This window comes from Silurus meridionalis, chromosome 19, assembly GCF_014805685.1.
Source record: "Silurus meridionalis isolate SWU-2019-XX chromosome 19, ASM1480568v1, whole genome shotgun sequence".
Lineage (NCBI taxonomy): Eukaryota > Metazoa > Chordata > Actinopteri > Siluriformes > Siluridae > Silurus > Silurus meridionalis.
The window spans coordinates 18,089,780-18,109,272 of record NC_060902.1 but is presented as its reverse complement, the minus strand read 5'-3'; the positions used below and the strand labels follow the sequence as shown (position 1 = coordinate 18,109,272).

The following is a 19,493-nucleotide window of genomic DNA, read 5'->3' as shown; positions in this document are numbered from 1 at the left end:
CACACACCCTGCATTGGGCTTTTTCAATATGACCCTCATGCACATGGGATTTGTTTTTACCCACACAAACAATTGTGACACCAATAAAGATCTGATGAAGGTATGAAGGAAATAATAAAATGTAACCATGATTCTGTAAAACTGCATTTATAACTGTTTTTATTCATTATAGAAGTGGAATAATAAAGAATGGGTAGGTGAATTGACGAGGTGATGAAGATAGAGGCTGGTGACTGGGTAATAAGTGGTTTTGATTGACAGACAGAAATCAGAACAATTCTACAGCATGAACTCATTCTCTGTAATATTTCTGTTCTGTACATTTTTTTGGCTTCATACCGGATTTCCTGTGAACCTGCGTATGAGGGATGATGATCTGGCATGAGTTGGCATCTTGAGTGTTTTTGATCGGATGGTTCAGCAGGCAGATGACCCTGATGACCCGACCCACTTTCTTAACCTGGGTGGGGACGTAGCTGGGATCACACAAAAGCTGCTTACATCGGAAAACCTGAAAGACCAGACGTGACAAAATCAAAGACAAAAAAAAAGATATACCTTTATTTGTCACACAGGGGGGAAATTTCTGTAGTAAAATCAGAAAAAATGATTTTATTATGACCTCTGTATGACTTTCAGAATTGATCCCAGTTCAGACTGGATCTCCTCAAGTGTGGACCAGGATTTTCTTTTTCACATCACAGTAAAAGTTTTGCGATCCTGCTACCTCTCTAACCGGACGTTACTGTGTGAATACATTTTGTGATTTTATAAATTTTTTTATCGCTTCACTCTTCCACCTCACCTCTCCTTGAGATTTCACCGCCGCCACTTTTCCATTTTCCATGATGATGTCGTCAACCTGGCGGTTCAGCATGTACCTTTCTCCATTCTGAGCACTAAGTCTGTAACACACACACACAAACACACACACACAACTTCATTACACAACCACCTACATCATGAAACTACTTTTCAAAGAACAGTAATCTTGATGTTCAGATTTCCACAAAGAGGTGTGGCCTCAGCACTTGTCAGTCACAATGATAGAAAAGTGGGTGGGACCTATTAAAAGTTTTCGCTTTTTTGTTCCAGTGACGTTATTGTGACTTCTCAGCTCTTTATAATGTATATGAAGGTGTTTGTATTTGGTACCTGGCGAAACTCTGAGGCAGCTCCCCGAGTCCATACAGCGGGAACAGGTAAGGACTGTGATCGTACCGTGCCACAGAATCTGAGTACAACCTGATCCGCTTGATGGTCTGCAGACATGGCTGGTCCAGATAACTACACACACACACACACACACACACACACACACATTCAGGACACAGGATGATGCAAAACTATATGGATAAATGATTAATCTGCAATTGAAAAACATGTTCAGTGTATTTGAATGTGTGTGTGTGTGTGTGTGTGTGTGTTCGAGTGTATTTACTAACTCATCAGTGCTGTACAGAGCCAGTGCATGTCCAACAAACTCCACTACGTCCAGCCCCAAATCAAAATGGCGGAACACGTCCCTCATAGTGGCCCGGTGTGGATCCATGTCCTGGTGAGTGCGAGGGTCATGCTCATCAAAGTTTAGGATGAAGAGCAGCAGCTTCCGGAATCTTCTCTTATCAAACATCCCCATGAGATCTGTTAAACAAAAACAATCAGGATCTGAATTCACCTTGTTTTGAAGAAAGCATATTGTTGGGAAGCAGCTGAAAATGCATTTTGTATCAACAGGATCTTTTCAGAATCAACAGAAACCCTCATACCCATCAAATATCTATCTATCTATCTATCTATCTATCTATCTATCTATCTATCTATCTATCTATCTATCTATCTATCTATCTATCTATCTATCTATCTATCTATCTATCTATCTATCTGTCTATCAGTCTATCAGTCTATCAGACTGTATAGTGTGTTACCTGAAGCGTGAGCGTCAGCCTCTGTAATGGGAACTTTGTGAACTTTTCCACCTTTGAACACGTAGCTTCCATCGATGACTTTGAAGTCCAGGTATCGTGTGACCTCTGTGAACAGCAGCATTTTCACCAGCTGCCCTGTAACACATCACAACATCATGTACAGTAAACTCTTACGACACCGGAATATACCAAAGGTTTAGGAAATAATATTGGTCTAAGTCTCACCATTGGACAGCATAAACTTTGGAATGAGGTCGATGTTCCAGTCTTTGCCGCGTCCCATTCCTTTAGGAGGTCCCGGAAGCTGGAAGTGCTTATACAGCTGTTTCACACAACACACACAAATAAAAATAAAATGAGTTCAGCATTGTGTAAATCTATACACTGAGTCCAGGATCAGAGAGATAAAGAACAGTGTGCGTAGTTCAGACCTGTTCAAGGGGTGAGATGGAGGTGCCCTCTCCTCCATAATACGGGTTCTTGTCAATGTGAAGAACCTTTTTCCCACAGATGGACAGCAAACAGGACAGAATGCATTCCTTTAGAGAGAGAGAGTCATTAAAAACATGACACCAGCATCATAACAGCACCAAGACCATAAATCTGATGGAACACCTGTATAAATACAATAATGTAGCAAAATGTGAACCCCAAAGTCAAGCATAAAACACGATGAATGCCATCATACCATAAAAATAAACAGATCATATAACAGAAACAGTGACGTAATAATAATGTAGCTCTGGAATAACATCAAAGCAACATCAAGGTTACTCCAGAGAAACATTAAAGTAACACAAGCGTGTTACAATGACACAGTAAAATGAATTCATTGTAACATCTTTGTAATACCACTAAAATCCCAAGTTATACTAATCCTGATACCTCTGTAGCCTAGCATAGTGGATAAACACCTCTAATAACAGGAGTGTGAGTAAAATTTGTCTGAGTGTAATGGCAAAGTAACACCAGTGTAAAAGCAACATGACAGCAGTGTAACAGTAAAGTAACTGAGATAACTGTAAGTTGCTCTGGATGAGGGTGTCTGCAAAGTGTCATAAGTGTAAAGTAAGTATGGTGTAACAGTAATGTGAATGCAGTGTAACAGTAAAGTACGAGTGGTGTAACAGTAATGTGAATGCAGTGTAACAGTAAAGTACGAGTGGTGTAACAGTAATGTGAATGCAGTGTAACAGTAAAGTACGAGTGGTGTAACAGTAATGTGTTTGCAGTGTAACAGTGTATGTGCCATGTTTAACTGCCATGTTTAACTGCAATAAATGTGTGTTGCTGCCTGGTGTGAATTTCTATTAATCAAATCAAATTATTATTATTATTTTAATTATTATTTATTGTGTGGGCATTTGTGTGCACACATGCAGGATTATGACCCCCTAATCCCTCACAGATCAGCTCTCTTAGTGATTCGTTATGATTTGTGTCAGCTTTAATAAGAGATTATTTTTACACTCACTCTGACAGTTATATTAAAATGACATAAATGAGTTATTACAGGTTTATACAGTACAGTTTCACATGCTGAATGTATATATATTTATATTTATATTACTTTACTTATTTATACATACATTTATGTATGATAAATATGGTTTATTATACTTAGGCTCAGCATATGACAGATTGGAGGTTTCTACTGATGATTATGATGATGATGATGATGATGATGATGAAGATTTTCTTACCTTGAGCCCGGTGCCCAGGACAATGACATCGAAGTCAGACATGCTGAATCTACTGGAGCTCTTAGGCAGTTGAAATCATGGATTGGTGAAGCTGCTGCAGTGGTTTCTCTGTGTGTATATGTGTGTGTGTGTGTGTGTGTGTGTGTGTGTGTGTGTGTGTGTGTGTGTGTGTGTCATCACCTTCAGAAACACAGTATTACACCTGTATTATCCCATCAGTCATAATCCTCTCAGCAGAGGAAAAATAGTAGAGGAGATCTGACTGAGACAGTGAGGAAGAGAGTAGTTGTACAGTGAAGTGATACTTGATATGCATTACTGCTGCAGGATTTCAGTCTTTTGCTCTCAGGTGTGGAAAATGGTGCAGAAAAATGGATAGGATACCCCACAGACAGATAGGATTCCCCTCAGACAAACAGGACACCCCTCTTACAGAAAGGATACCCCTCAGACAGACGAGATACCCCTCAAGCAAACGAGATACCCCTCAGGCAGATGAGATACCCCTCAGGCAGACGAGATACCCCTCAGGCAGACGAGATACCCCTCAGGCAGACGAGATACCCCTCAGGCAGATGAGATACCCCTCAGGCAGACGAGATACCCCTCAGGCAGATGAGATACCCCTCAGGCAGATGAGATACCCCTCAGACAGACAGGATACCCCTCAGGCAGACGATATATCCCTCAGACAGACGATATACCCTCAGACAGACGAGATACCACTCAGACAGACGGGATACCCCTCAGACAGACGAGATACCCCTCATAGAGACAGAATACAACTAAAAATTTGCTTTTCAGATACAAAGCTGACTCAGACAGACAGATACCCTAATTAATTTTTTTTATTACATAAATGTATCCAAAATTATTGACTAACCAACACTAATTACTAATTAACAAAAATTAATTTTTAGGCAGTAAAAACTTGTGAAACCTTGTTTGTGTGTGTGTGTGTGTGTGTGTGTGTGTGTGTGTGTGTTGCACAATCATCCAGCAGGCGGCGGTGTGGAGGTCTTGTATCACACGAAAGAAGGACTCAGACTTTATTTCCCGGCATGCTTCGCGGCTTGGCGCGCGCTTCCGCAATAAGGTGTTCAAAAAGTAGGTGTCGGAATTGAATGCCCTCATCTTCATCACCACCATCACCCACTGAGTTATATTGTAATTGTAAATTATTCACTCTACAACCCTGTGACACTGTGAGAGTGCGCAAAGAGAGTTGATGATCACTACTTCCGCTTCCGGTTTTCAAATCTACTTTCTGTTTGTAAGAAAGGATTCCTATTCAGTTGTATTTCTATGCTTCACCACTAGAGGCAGACACACAGTTTACCAAGCAATGACAAGTAACCTTTGACCTCACAGTGCACCGTCCCCATCAAGAGTATAAAAGGCCAGAACGCCGAGCAGCAACATGTATTCTGCATGACGCAACCTATCGAACAGCCAACAGCTAACAGAAGATAGCAAGAGTAAAGTTACCCAGTAAAGTTTGTGTTCTACATTCTGTGTTGTGTTTTGACTGATACGCTGGTCAGCGCACACCAGATAGTGAAACTCATTTTATGGTCATTCGAGCTAGAGAGTAAAACTTCCTAACACTGTTCGTGTAATTAAGAAGATCATGTCGGTAAGCAATATCTTATTCCTGCAGAGCTTTACATGCATTTTGGTCTGTGTGTGTGTGTGTGTGTGTGTGTGTGTGTGTGTGCGCGCGCCATAAAGGAGTTAACAGCACTCCTTCATATATCACTTTTACTGTGTATGTACTTTTTGTCCATTTATAGTTGCATGTAAAGTTTGTGATTCTGTCTTTTAATTGTTAGTGAGACACTGCAGTGAGACGCCTCTGTCATACAGGACACTTACACACTTGGCTCTGACTGTTACACAACTCTGGCACTGGAGACTCCTTCCTTTAACATTTTCTGAGTTGTTGTCACAGAAATGATAGCGTATCAGAAAGAGCATTATAATATCAATCTGCAGTTCTGTCAGAGCTGCTGTTATACAGAGCTTCCGACCAATCACAGACCAGTGTTTTTATATTCAGTTATATTTTGCTCACACTGATGTGTGTGTGTGTGTGTTTGTGTTGTAGTCTTCTGGTGAGGACGGTCCGGATCGACACACTCGCGTACACACCCGGAGCTCTCCAGGCTTTCTGGAGCGTCTGGGAGAAACGATGGGAGGGATGTTGTTGGGTCTGGCCCTCTTCTTCTTTTCCTTCTACATGCTCTTCACTAATGAGGTCAGGGAGCAACGGTGATGTCATGTGGTTTTACTAAATTCACAGTATTAAGAGCAGCACATATTTAATTGATATAATCACACCTAGACACACACACACACACACACACACACACACACTCTCTTCACTTCCTTTTTTTTTTCCTTCACAGGGCAGAGCCATTCGCACCGCAACCTCACTGGATGAGGGACTTGCTCAGGTCGTCATGCTTCACCCAGACATCAAAATCGACCCTCAGAACAACGAACACCTCGTTCACCTCTCGGCCCCTTTGCGCACGGCTCAGGTTCCTCCGCATTACATACACACAGATTATTTACACTGTAATATCCTTTAATTAATCACATCTCCCTCTTTCCCGGGCTCTTTCTCTCTCTCAGCCTCTGTATGATCCAAACTACATGGTTACTGTTCATGCGGTGAAGCTGAAGAGGAATGTGGAGATGTACCAGTGGGTGGAGCATCAGGAGTCACGGTGGGTTATAATTAACATAATAAAATAGTTACATCATTATCGTTCTCAGGCTAGTTCCTGATCCTCCGTGTTCACTTACTGTTTCTGTTAAACAGGGACTATACAGAGAACGGAGAAACAAAAACGGAGACCACGTACACATACAGTGAGTTCATCCTTCTCATAAAACTAAATCCAAACATTTCCTGTATGTAGGAAGCTGTTGATAGAACATGTATGGAACGAGTCTCCAGTAACGAATGAGAAGTAAAACAATCAACATCTTTAATTCATCAGCCCGAACACACACTAATTATTTTCCTCTAGCAGCACGACGCGATGTGTTTACTCTAATTCATCCTGAGCTTTTGATTTCAGACACTGAGTGGAAGCCAGAGGTCGTCAACAGCAGGAACTTTGATCTAGAGATCGGTCACGTCAACCCCAGGTACAGTGCAACACCTATTTTAAACACACACACAACACACACACCATGGTATCTCTTTTGTATATATCTTTTTTGTGTGGTGTTGTAGTGCAATGGCAGTGGAGAGTGTTACTGTCGACGCCCCTGAAGTCTGGGTCGGCCATTTTTCTCTCTCAAAAGGTATCTGTTGGATTACGGTATTTCCTGAATACAATGCAAATAAAAAACAAAAGAAATGTGATAGACAGATCTGTGTGTGTGTGTGTGTGTGTGTGTGTGTGTGTGTGTGTGTGTGTGTGTGTGTGTGAGAGAGACTCATTTGCTGAACCCAAATCCTGCTTTAATACTGATTAAGGCCATACTGTGGGTTCCTCTTGGGGTGTGTGAGATGTGATTGTAACGTGGTTATTTACTCTGCAGGTTTGATCGATCAGATCAATAATTTCCAGACTCTAAGTCTGAGTGCGCTTCCTGTTACTGATCCATTTCTCACCGTGTATGAGGATTATTTCTACCACACAGCCAACCCACAGAGACCCGAGGTACGTACACACACACACACACTCTTTTAATAAAGAGTGAGTAGTAAATACTGAGTGAGTGGAAAAATGAAACACGCAGGGACGTGCCTTTTACCACCTTGACGTGGATACACAACTCCGGGGTAAACAATCCACATCAGGATTCATATCGTACTCGCATCACACACACACACACACACACACACACACACACACACAGTGTTTATTACTCATATAGTGACTGTGGGTCATAGATGTATGTGTGTAGGTAGGAGACGTGCGTGTGAGCTTCTCCTATGCCGGACTCAGTGGTGAAGGCTCCTTCCCTGGACAAGCGCAGAAAGTGAGTTTATTCACCAAAATCCTCTATACACACTTGATAAAGCATCAGCTGATTTTCATTATGGAGGTGTGTGTGTGTGTGTGTGTGTGTGTGTGTGTGTGTGTGTGTGTGTGTGTGTGTGTGTGTGTGTGTGTGTGTGTGTGTGTGTGTGTGTGTGTGTGTGTGTGTGTGTAGGTGAGTGTGGTGGCAATGCAGAAGGAAAGCAGACTGATGCCTTTTAAAACCAAATCAGGAGACACGCTGGAGATCCTGTACCTGGAGGAACTCACAGCAGGGGTACGAGTGTGTAACTGGTGCTTATGGATCTTTGTAGCTAACGTTGCTAACAGGTGCTTAGCGTAACAGGTTAGCGTTTTGTTGTTCGCTCCGTCAGACGGCGTTAAGCCGAGTGATCACGATAATGTGTTTGCAGGGAGGGGGCGTGGCCCAAAGTAGAGCTCAACCGATTAATCAGCACCGATAGTTTATTGGCGGCAAAAATTTATACAGATAGTTTGTTATACAGTATAATAGCAGCCTCTAGAGGCGACTCACTGATGCCTAGCATTACATTTAGCTTCAGTTTGAACTTGTCTTTTATTTACCTCAATACAGTGGAACCCACTTATCTCGACCTCGGTTAACTCGCTAACCCTATTAAGTCGACGTTTTTGAAGTGGAACCGCCAATTTCTCGCTTTGTCTTAGCATTTTTAATCGGTTATGTCGATTCTTTTATTTTTTTATGTCGTCGTACCCTAATATCTCGAGCACAAGGGGGGGAAATTTGCCATTTAACATCGGTTATGTCAGGAATCCCCCTGCCACGCCCCCTTCGGCGGCGGCATTCCCCGAAGCACCCTGCTTCTTCTCCCGTGTGCTCGTCGCAGTCATGCTGATCACACACACCTGACTCTCATTCACTCACTCATCCCATCTTCTATTTAAGCCCCTCACCTCCACACACTCGCGGTCCGTTATTGTTTGTGCATGATCGTATGTGTTGGTTCATGGCGGTCTGTGTAATCGCGTATACGTATCCCGCTCAGTACCCTTCTTCTCGGACTCCGCATTCTCTCAACGACCCCCCGGATTCCCCCGATCCTGCTGTTTTCCATCTTCACGCTGTCTGCACCACGTTTATCCGGATCTGCGCTTTCCATAGCGCAGATCCGTGGATTCTCTACACGAACTGTCTCTGCTTTCACAGAACTTTGTGGACCGCACTCCCGGAGCGCAGCACTGGATATTACTGCTTTCCTACAAGTTGGTGGATTCTCTCCTGAGTACAGGTAGTCGTCGACTTACGACCACAATTGGGACCAACAGATTGGTCGTAACACGGTTTAGTCGTAAGTAGAGTAGGCTACATGTACAGTACTGTGAAATGATGCCGGAAGCTGGTACACACGCCGCGGCCAGCGATTGTGGTCGTAAAGTAGAACGGTCGTAAGTCGACAACTACCTGTATTCTCAAAACTTTGTTTGCGTTTACTTCGGCTTCCGCCTCCTTATCCGCATTACAGGTTATCTCGATCCGCATGACCAATCAAACAAATCACGGCAACACTGTTGTGTAAAAAACCTACAACACGTGCATGCACATTCTCATTTAATAACGCACATCATGTACATAAAGACATTATAAGCATGTTAATATATTGCCGCCATATTGGTTTTCGTTTATCTCGATCATCGGTTATCTCGACCCTTTTTGGCATCCCCTAGGCCCTCGACATAACCGGGTTCCACTGTATATATTAATCTAATTAATATATTCATATTTATTTCATTTAGCACATTTTCATCATGTCAGTATTATTATACTTGTAATGTTATGTTCATTTGTTGTTTTGATCCAGTACTCATTTGAAAAACTATTGGCTGATGGATTATAGGCAATAACGATCATACCTAAATATTGTTCAAATCCACTATCACTTGACCTCTAGCCTAAAGTATGAAGGCTATATGTTTAATATGCAGATAATAGATATGATTTATTTAACTTGTTTGTTTTTTTTTATCTTTGATCTACTTTGATAAAGATTGAGACATTATACACATTAATTGTACAGGGTGTGTGTGTGTGTGTGTGTGTGTGTGTGTGTGTGTGTGTGTGTGTGTGTGTGTGTGTGTGTGTGTGTGTGTGTGTGTGTGTGTGTAGGAGGTCTTTGCTCGAGAACATCAGTCTAACATGACAAGGACGTGGGCTATGAGACTTGTAGGTTGGGTCCTCATGTTCATCGCAATTAATATGACCATGCACATTTTTACACTCTGGGTAAATAATGCACACATTTACACGTGATACTCTTACTACACCGTAGTGTTTGTGTAAGCAGGTTATTGTGTGTGTGTGTGTGTGTGTGTGTGTAGTGGACTGGGTCCCTGTGCTGAGAGAGCTGGTGTTGATGGGTGTGAAGCTCTTCGCGGTGTGTATGTCCTTCTCTCTGTCTCTCCTCATCATCTCCGTCGGCTGGCTGTTTTATCGCCCCCTGGTGGCGGCACTACTCACCGCACTCGCCCTGCTGCCCATCATCATCGCACACATTCGAAGAGCCGAGAAGAAACACCAGTGACGACTACAGAACGCTCGGATGGTGGATGGCTCAGAGTACTTTGTTACAGACTGATGTTTAAAACCAAAAAGTAAACACACTCCTACTCAGAATGGTTGTTAAGAATGTAAAGACGTTTAATACAATTACTGATAAATCACCCTGAGGAGATAAACACCTCATACTCTGACACATGCTTCAGTCAGAGAACCTCGACAGTGTGGCTACATACCCAGATTCTGATAAGTCAGAAGATGGTGACTGATTATATAAGCAGGTCTGGGAGTAAATATTTAATGTGTATGGTGCAGGCTTCCCTTATTCAGCATTCCTTATTGTTTTGTAATCTATGCCTTCTGACCAATCAGAATCTAGTCATCCATGCTCTGAAACTTGGATGAGTAATGAAATATATATGGGTTCATAAGTTTTTAGTTATTTCCTTCAAATGGTGACACAATGGGGAAGTCCTATGTTGTCATAAAAAGAGGAAAATGTTTTGTATGCAGATTCTGTAATTTGCAGATTAACACACTCCCATGGCTTTTATTTGCATATCAGATTCTGATTGGTTCTTACCATTTATGAAGCAATAACACGTCATGTTTTCATGGTTTTACCTGCTACAGTGTGGGTTATTTCCCCCCCCACATAAAATTATATTACCTAAAACACAAGCAAAAGACAGACAAGGTTCCTAAAAAGTTTTTCTTTAATACACAAAGATACCAAATTAGGTTTCTGTTTGTTTTGAAAGAAAAGAAAAAAAAAAAAAAAGGTTCAAGTCTTGTCCAAGTGTATGCATTCCAGAAAAAACACAGACGCTGCGTTGTGTCTTTTCTGTACTGCAAATTGGTCCTGATCAGCTTTTTCCCCCCATCTTCATTTGCATATTTATAATCCGAAATAACTGCGTGGATGAAACCTCACTGATACAAGCGAATGCACGACTCCAACACCGCTTCTTTTACCGCTGGCTCGGCACTGGTTTATATGGCGAATTTAATAATGGCGTGCGTGTATGTGTGAAAAAAGGTACAATAGAACAGCATAGCTCCTGGTCTGCCTCTTTAAATACTGACAAAAACAATAACTTCCATAACTAGTCGTTACTGGTTTCGCTTAAGACATAATTTTTCTTTAAAAAAAAAAAAAAAACAACAAAGAAAAGAAAACGTTTTTAACGGTTGAGCACAGTCATTTCAGGCAGGCTGATTAGGGAGATGGGGAAAGGGGGTGTGGCTTATATTTGGCCCCTCCCACCCCACGTAATGAGCACAGAGTCCTGCTTGCTTTACAGTAGGAGGCATTTATTGCCCTTCTTGCCTTTCCTGGCCTGCAGCGCCGCCCTGGTGGCCATCTCAAACACCTCCCGCACGCCGTCCTTCGTCTTAGCTGAACACTCCATGTATCCGAAGGCGTAGATCCGATTCGCCATGTCGCGTCCCTCCTCTGCTTTCACCGGCTCCTGCAGACAGAGGATATTTAACGTACAGCACACTCTGGAAAGGCAGTCAGACACTCGCTATTTATTCACTCATTTGTCCTTTAAAGGTTCTTACCAACACCAATATGATTCATTATAATTTATAATTATACATATTTTCTCAGATTGTATAGTTATGGTTTGAACTCACATTCAGTTAACTTTTGTTTTTTGTCCACCTGCATATTTTAAGACATTATTTATTCCATTATTTGCGTTTAAGAAGTCGGTAATTAAGTCTGCATTATATTTAGACTTCTGTAATCTGATTTCTGTTTCAGCAACATGGCTGTAATTTACATTTCAGCGTTCTAAACTCATCTTTAGTGCCCAGAGTCTAATAAACCCTTGCTGCCTACCTGCTTCATCTTGGCTAGCTCGCGCCGAGTGTGTTCATCGTTGCGCAGGTCCTTCTTATTGCCCACCAGGATGATAGGGACGTTGGGGCAGAAATGCTTCACCTCAGGAGTCCATTTTTCCGGAATGTTCTCTGTACACAGGAAACCGGAGCTATTCAGATTCACATGCTATAAAAAACTGTTCATTTCCTATTGTGCTTATTTCCTTTTACTGTTTGCACTTTGTGTGTGTGTGTGTGTGTGTGTGTGCGCGTGCAAAATGTCTTTAAATTGTTACTGGTATTCCCCCAGCACTTATACAGCAGCATATAGTCTGTATAGAGATGTATAAGGAGGAGGAGCTACATGGAGGTAGGTGTGGTTATACACTGCTATATAAACTCAAACCGGTCATTTGTGAGGTAAAGAAGGAGGTGAATGTGTCAATTATCCTCCCAGGGGATTGTTCATATTAGTAACTAGCATTATTAAGGTAAGTTATGGACATTTATTAATATGAAGCTCATTAATTGTGATACTGTCAAAATTCCTGTCAGGCTATCGCACGCTAACTTGCATTCTCAAACATTCCTGTCAGGTTAGCATTAGCAGTAGAAATTATGACTTTGTACACTTGACTTTAAATTAGTTTACTTTAGCAGTTAGCTATGAATATGAGTGAACTTATAATAAAAAGATTCATTTTTAACTTTTCTCTCAGAAATCCTGTCAGGTTAGCTCATGCTAGCTGGCTAGTCTTCATTAGCATTACAGGATCCTCAAACATTCCTGTCAGGTTAGCACTTTTTTAGTTAGCATTAGCAGTAAAAAATATGACTTTGTACACTTGACTTTAAATTAGTTTAGTTTAGCAGTTAGCTATGAATGTGAGCTAATTCTGAAATACTTTTACTTTTCAACAAACTTCCCTCACAGATTACCTTCTTTTAGCCAGATAGCATGGAGGTATGAGTGGAAATATAAAGGAAAATAAATGTATTTTGAAGATTCCTCTCAGATTTCCTGTCAGGCTAGGCTCATGCTAGCTAGCAGTGAAACTTTATTTCTGAAAAAAGGTTGTACATCCTTTAGTTAGCATTAGCAGTGAAAACTTTAAATTCCACAAAAGAAATAATTAAAATGTTCATATTAAAGGTCAGCAAAGTTGAAATCTATGCTAACTGTGACAGAGAGGAGTGAAGGGTGATGGTGATGAAAGGGTGTGTATTTAACAATATTTAGGTATGATCGTTATTGCCTATAATCCATCAGCCAAAAGTTTTGTGTGTGTGTGTGTGTGTGTGCGTGTACTGTACCGAGACTGTCAGGACTGTCGATGGAGAAACACATAAGGATGACGTCAGTGTCGGGATAGGAGAGAGGACGGAGACGGTCGTAATCTTCTTGTCCTGCCGTATCCCACAACGCCAGCTCCACCTTACACACACACACACACACACACACACACAGGTTTCTCAAAATAAATTTGCAGCTATAAAGTTTAATTATATACTGTTTACACATTACTGTTTTATTATTATAATTGTAAAATATGTTACACTTTCTCACACAAAACAAATTACCCACTGTAACCATGACGCCGTTCTTTACCAGTCCTAGCTATTGGTGCTACGCTGTTAATCTCAAAGGTAGTTCTTTTTCTTATTAGGAGGCAGAAAATCAATACGAACTTAATTTACTCAACACCTTTCTTTACCCTGCGTTGGTGTTGTTTCAGGTACCTGTTTGCCGTCCACTTCGATGTCGGCTACGTAGTTTTCAAATACGGTGGGGACGTACACCTCGGGGAACTGGTCCTTACTGAAGACAATGAGCAGACACGTCTTACCGCATGCGCCATCCCCCACGATCACCAGCTTCTTACGGATCGCTGCCATCTCTCTGGAGGAACACAGAGATTGGGTTAGAGACATGAACCAGAACTCACTCGCTGGTGCTGAGGTACACTATTGGATATGTTATTGACAGTTGGTATTTCTCAGAAAAGCCACAAACTGGTACGCACAATCTATCCATGTCAACAATTTCACCAGTCACTATTAGTAGCAGGAATCTGGCTAGTCTAGCTAGTTCTTTAAATTAGATTCATTATTATACTTCTGTTACTACAACAGTATCCACTGTACTGTTACACTACTATTACAACATTAACCACCATACTGTTACAATACACCACTGTTACTACCACATTACTATTACTCTAACAGAAACCACTGTACTGTTACACTACACTGCTAATACTCTTACAGAAACCACCGTATTGATACTATTACTACTAAAGTAACCATTTTACTGCCACTGTTACTACCACACTACTATTACTCGTACAGAAATCACTGTACTGTTACACTACATTTCTATTATTACATTAACCACTGTACTAATACTATTAATACTACAGTAACCACTTTACTGCTACTGTTACTACCACAGTAAGAAATTTACTTTTACTGTTACGACAACAGTAATCACCTTATTACTACAGTAACCACTGTACTGCTACAGTAACAACCACACTACTATTATTACCACCAGCCAGCTATTGTAAGTACACTAACCACCATACTGCTACTGTTACTACTACAGTAACCACCATACTGCCTCGGTTACTACTAAAGTAACCACTGTACAGCTATTGTTACTACTACAGTAACCACTGTACTGCTACAGTTACCACTATATCAACCATTGTACAGGTACTACTATAGTAACCACCGTACTACTACTATTATTACTACAGTAACCACCATACTGCTACTGTTACTACCACCCAACTATTACAATTAGACTAACCACCAAACTGCTACTGTCACTACCATGGTAACCACCATACTGCTACTGTTAATACTACATTACCCACTGTACTACTACTATTATTACTACAGTAACCACCATACTGCTACTGTTACTACCACCCAACTATTACAATTAGACTATCCACCAAATTGCTACTGTCACTACCATGGTAACCACCATACTGCTACTGTTAATACTACATTACCCACTGTACTACTACTATTACTATAACAGTAACCACTGTACTGCTACTGTTACAACTAAAGTAACCACCATACCGCAACTGTTACTACTAAACAAAACACTGTACTGTAAGTGTTGCTATAATGCTACTTTTACTATTAAGTACTACTGTTACCGTACTATCACTTCCGACTACTACTACTAGTAATAACCATAATACTAACTGTATTACTATAAGTAATAATAGTTCTAATTGTAAATGTAATGTATAAACATTTTGATAATGAAATTTTAATACATTTAAATAAAAGTACAATATTAGAATTTACAACTATTTATTAATTCATGAAGAATATTTCACAAGAAATCCATGGAGAACACAAAGGGACAAAGCACTGTTAAAAAAGAAAAGACTTTCACCACATCAACGTGTACACACGGTTTCACTTCGTTTGTGCACCTAAAACGAACTGTAACCTTAAAAACAATAAGGTATAAGACAGAGTAAATTAACGTAAAGTGGTGATTTGAGGCTGTCGGAGCAGCTGACCCAATCAAAATTTAGAGTTTTAGCATTATAATGGTATACACAAGGAATCCTCAACTATCAGTATTGGGCAGCACAACAAAAATAAAGACTTTCTGTAATGTTTATTTTATTTCTATTTTATTGAGGTTTGTGGCCTGCAGTGTGTTTTATATTTAGATCCTGTATTATAGTAAGTTATTTTCATTAATAATTCATATGTAAAAATTAAATCATAACATTTGTATACTAGTAATATATGTTATTGTGTTTAGTTATAGGTCTGATCCCCCAGGGTATCACGGGAAACTGGTTCATGGTGCAAAATTGGTCGGAGAGTGCTGGTTTACATGATATGAAAAAAGAATGTCACAGGAGATAGCGACCGTGATCTTATTCATTATATTTTCCAATTAAAAAATAAACATGCAAGTGATGATGATGAAGGGGTGCAAACATGATACATGAAGATTCTGCACAATATTATTGTGCTGTGGAAAATATAGATATAAAATATCGGATGCAGGTGAAGTACATAATTTTATATCAAACTTTATTTCAGTTTGTAGTGGCTTAATACCGAAATATCATGATATAATTGTATTGTCCGATATCAAACCGTGAAAATGTCAAACCGGAACAGCGCTAAGTGTCGCTAATCTCTCTCAGGATTAACTCCGGAAATAATGAATCACATTTAAACCCGTTAATTACGTATTTAAATAGTTTAAAACCATATAATTTTGTAATGGAAATGTTTTAGGTCGTTACAACAACCGGATTTATTAAATAAATAATAAACACTGCGGAAATGGTGGGGAGTTAGATGTGTTTAACGGTGAATCTCCTCTCAGATCAGAGATCACATTCAGCTTCTACATCTCTCCCTACTTCTAAACTTAATATTTTATCATTATTTTCGTTGTTACACGTTCCCTATTCAGGAACCTTAAGCTTAGCTTAGCAATAGCCCCATAAGCGGAAGTGCGACTTGTTCCAGCGAACACGGCCCTTTGTTTGGAGGAATAAACTCCCCGATCGCGGTCTTTTCCCTGAGCTGTAAGATCGCCGAATATCACGGGTCGTTATACACGCGACACATGCGATCTATAAACCCAACATTTATGCTTGTTTCTTTATTTACCTTGTGTTTGATGCTTTAGCGAGCGAGTTTTTCCGGTCTCTCCCACCCAAAAGCGTCAAAGCACAACGGCGCAACTGTCACCACCGCGAGCGATTGCTTGATGAGCACCGCGCATGCGCGACACAAACGCGCATGTGTGTAGGTGCCCGTCGGCCATGATGTATCGCGCATGCGCTCTTTCGTCTATCGTACAACCCGAGCACAAGCCGCGTCTGTGTGTTTTACAGCGTTTACATGACGTGTGTTTAACATTATAAATAATGGGGAAATCAATGATCTGGTTACATTTGTAGAATAACCACTAGGTTTCTTTAAAAAACAAAGCTGTACAAGTACAAAATGGCCGCCATTTTGGCAACAAAATAAAAGTCAGCACAGAGAGCATAACATTATGTATTTTTCTTCATTTATATACTTATGTATATCAAGAATACTAAAATATATGCTTTCTAGTATCACAAAAAAAGTTCATTTGGTGTTTGGTTTCTCGTTGGAGTCTTCAGTCGACTGTTCTCCAGCTGCACACACCATCCTCTCCTTTATCTTCTTATTGGTGCTTATCATGAGGAAAGGACTGAAGGTGGCATAGCACGAAGAAAAAAACACTCTCATGTCTGCTACCACGGCGGGAACCTGGGCCACAGTGAGCATGTAGATCCAGATGACGTTATCGATGCCGAAGAACAGCGTGTACAGCACCACCAGCATGACGACGGTCTTAGCGGCCCGCATTTCCATTGAGGTTCCTTGCTGAGCACGTCGGATGGACCGGACCTGCCTGCTGTGTGTGTGCAGGAGGACGAGGATGTAGCCGCTGGAGGCCAGCATCACGGCCACAAAGGTGAAATCTCGGGTGGAAAGGACTGCCCCATTCACCACGTACGCCAGGTTATTCTGGAAGTTGACATAGCAGAATCCGAGATTGAGCGTGAAGGGGGGCACGGTGCCGTTTCGAGGTGCTACAGAGAGAAGAGGAGCTGCGATGCAGACCAGCATGTTGAAGAGCCACAGACTCACGAAGGTTGGAATGACCAGCTGTGGGAGACGAGATTTCAGCTTGGTCAGGTTTGGCCCAGCTGCTGGTGAGATGGTCAGAGCTTGGAAGAAACTCAGCATGCAGGTGAGGCAGACGGAGAGTGCACGGGTGATGCGGTAGGCGTAGATCACCACTTTGCAGCCTGGATCGTTCAACAGGTCATGCAGGCCAAAGATGACCATCGTCTGTGGTACACCACGTGTCAGCAAGAGCAACAGGTTACTAAATGCCAGGTGAGCCAGGATCCTGTCCACCGGCTGCAGGCGCGACTCTACCAACGACATGTGAGCGTACGCCATCAGCACAGACACGTTACCCAGAATTCCCAGCCCTGTTTGCAGGAGGAATGAGACGCCTTTAATGGTAATGCAGAGGTCCATGGAGCCTGTTTTTTTGAGTCACAGCAAAACAGAGACAAAAAAACGTGGCTGAAAATTTATTTAAAATAAGTTATATATAAAAATATATTCAAAATTAATAAAAGTTTACCTGGAAGTTTACCTTTCGACGGCTCACGCACATTTGTAATTGTCTTCGAAGGGGAATGAAAGTAAAGATATACGAATTTATACGCTGTACTTTTCCGCTGGGGCCCCGACGCACGGCGAAACAAAACACCGAAAGATTCTGAGTAACCACGGAAACCAGAGTCGCCGAGGAAACTGAGTGCGAGCCCCACCTGCTCACTGCACAATTAGGTTTTAGTGAAAACAACTACAGGTGCAGGACTGAAACAAGAACACCTCCAACAATCACTACTAAACGTTTCCTTCAAAACAATGTGTAGAGCCTGAGGAGAAGAACTTTCGTTCCTGTTACACCATTGCAATAATTAGAACTGTTTCATATAAGTAAAGTGCATGTACCTTTATATTTGTAATAGCAGTATTTTGTTTTGTTTTAACACTCTCGTCCCATTACTAGCCTCTCTTTATTCTTGGAAGTGGTAGTTTAGTAGTAAAGGCATTGGACTTTGGAACAGAAGGTCATGAGTTCAGACCCCAGCCTCACTAATCTACCACTTCTAATTCTTCTGGATAATGGCATCTTCCAGATGATGTACATTCTCTCTCTTGAAGTTAATACAAACAAACAAACAAAAAACTTGTTACTTCATGTTAGCATCAGACTTTAAAGGAAGTGTAAATTCCTCTATCCTGAAGATGTTGAAAAGCTTAAATATCATACTGACACTGGAGACTCCTTCCATACATGTCACATAAACAGTTTGACTCCTATTACAACTACACATGTTCCTGCGAATGTCCATTTTGCCATAAAAACGTTAACATATAAGGACGAAAAAATTACTATAATACCATCAGAGATGCTGTTATAGAGAACGTTTTAATCTAACAGCACTGTGGTGTAGGGTTTTAATTTTTAATTAAGAATATAGAATTCTTTCATACACATACACTCTCTACAACATACACACTCTACACAATACACACTCTACAATATACACACTCTACACTATACATATACACTCTCTACAACATACACACTCTACACAATACACACTCTACACAATACACACTCTACACTATACATACACTCTCTACAACATACACACTCTACACAATACACACTCTACACAATACACACTCTACACTATACAAATACACTCTCTACAACATACACACTCTACACAATACACACTCTACACATACACACTCTACACTATATATATACACTTTCTACAACATACACACTCTACACAATACACTCTACACTATACATACACTCTACACTATACATACACTCTACATAATACACTCTACACTATAT

General features: G+C 40.9%; 4 protein-coding genes across 5 annotated transcripts in view; 1 reads left to right on the top strand and 3 right to left on the bottom strand.

Annotated features, from left to right (window-relative positions):
* zgc:112334 (uncharacterized protein LOC619199 homolog) overlaps positions 1-3,805 on the bottom strand; it is a 5,161-nt gene extending 1,356 nt beyond the window's left edge. For both annotated transcript variants that reach the window (XM_046874716.1, XM_046874717.1), the window contains exons 1-8: positions 3,632-3,805; positions 2,360-2,467; positions 2,154-2,250; positions 1,929-2,063; positions 1,446-1,644; positions 1,156-1,287; positions 806-905; positions 340-511 (exon numbers count right to left, since the gene is read on the bottom strand). In XM_046874716.1, coding sequence (XP_046730672.1) covers positions 340-511; positions 806-905; positions 1,156-1,287; positions 1,446-1,644; positions 1,929-2,063; positions 2,154-2,250; positions 2,360-2,467; positions 3,632-3,673 — 985 coding nt within the window. In that variant the 5' untranslated portion in view covers positions 3,674-3,805. The remainder of the gene's footprint in view (positions 1-339; positions 512-805; positions 906-1,155; positions 1,288-1,445; positions 1,645-1,928; positions 2,064-2,153; positions 2,251-2,359; positions 2,468-3,631) is intronic.
* Positions 3,806-4,993: 1,188 nt separating this feature from the next.
* On the top strand, positions 4,994-10,727 carry LOC124402066 (transmembrane protein 43). The gene is given in 13 exon segments (XM_046874718.1): positions 4,994-5,267; positions 5,739-5,888; positions 6,040-6,174; positions 6,269-6,363; positions 6,459-6,508; positions 6,721-6,790; positions 6,879-6,949; positions 7,190-7,311; positions 7,559-7,633; positions 7,808-7,909; positions 9,779-9,881; positions 9,884-9,895; positions 9,991-10,727. Coding segments are annotated over 13 exon segments (1,194 nt in total). The 5' UTR covers positions 4,994-5,261; the 3' UTR covers positions 10,194-10,727.
* A 139-nt stretch (positions 10,728-10,866) lies between these two features.
* Positions 10,867-16,815, bottom strand: LOC124402068 (rho-related GTP-binding protein RhoA-B-like). The gene is made up of 5 exons (XM_046874720.1): positions 16,667-16,815; positions 13,739-13,898; positions 13,313-13,433; positions 12,018-12,148; positions 10,867-11,640 (listed from the first exon to the last, which is right to left on the bottom strand). The coding sequence occupies exons 2-5, from the start codon at positions 13,892-13,894 to the stop codon at positions 11,467-11,469; spliced, it is 582 nt and encodes a 193-aa protein (XP_046730676.1). The 5' UTR covers positions 13,895-13,898; positions 16,667-16,815; the 3' UTR covers positions 10,867-11,466.
* Positions 16,816-16,905: 90 nt separating this feature from the next.
* On the bottom strand, positions 16,906-18,696 carry LOC124402067 (olfactory receptor class A-like protein 1). The gene has a single exon (XM_046874719.1). The coding sequence runs from the start codon at positions 18,080-18,082 to the stop codon at positions 17,135-17,137; it is 948 nt and encodes a 315-aa protein (XP_046730675.1). The 5' UTR covers positions 18,083-18,696; the 3' UTR covers positions 16,906-17,134.
* Positions 18,697-19,493: the final 797 nt, after the last annotated feature.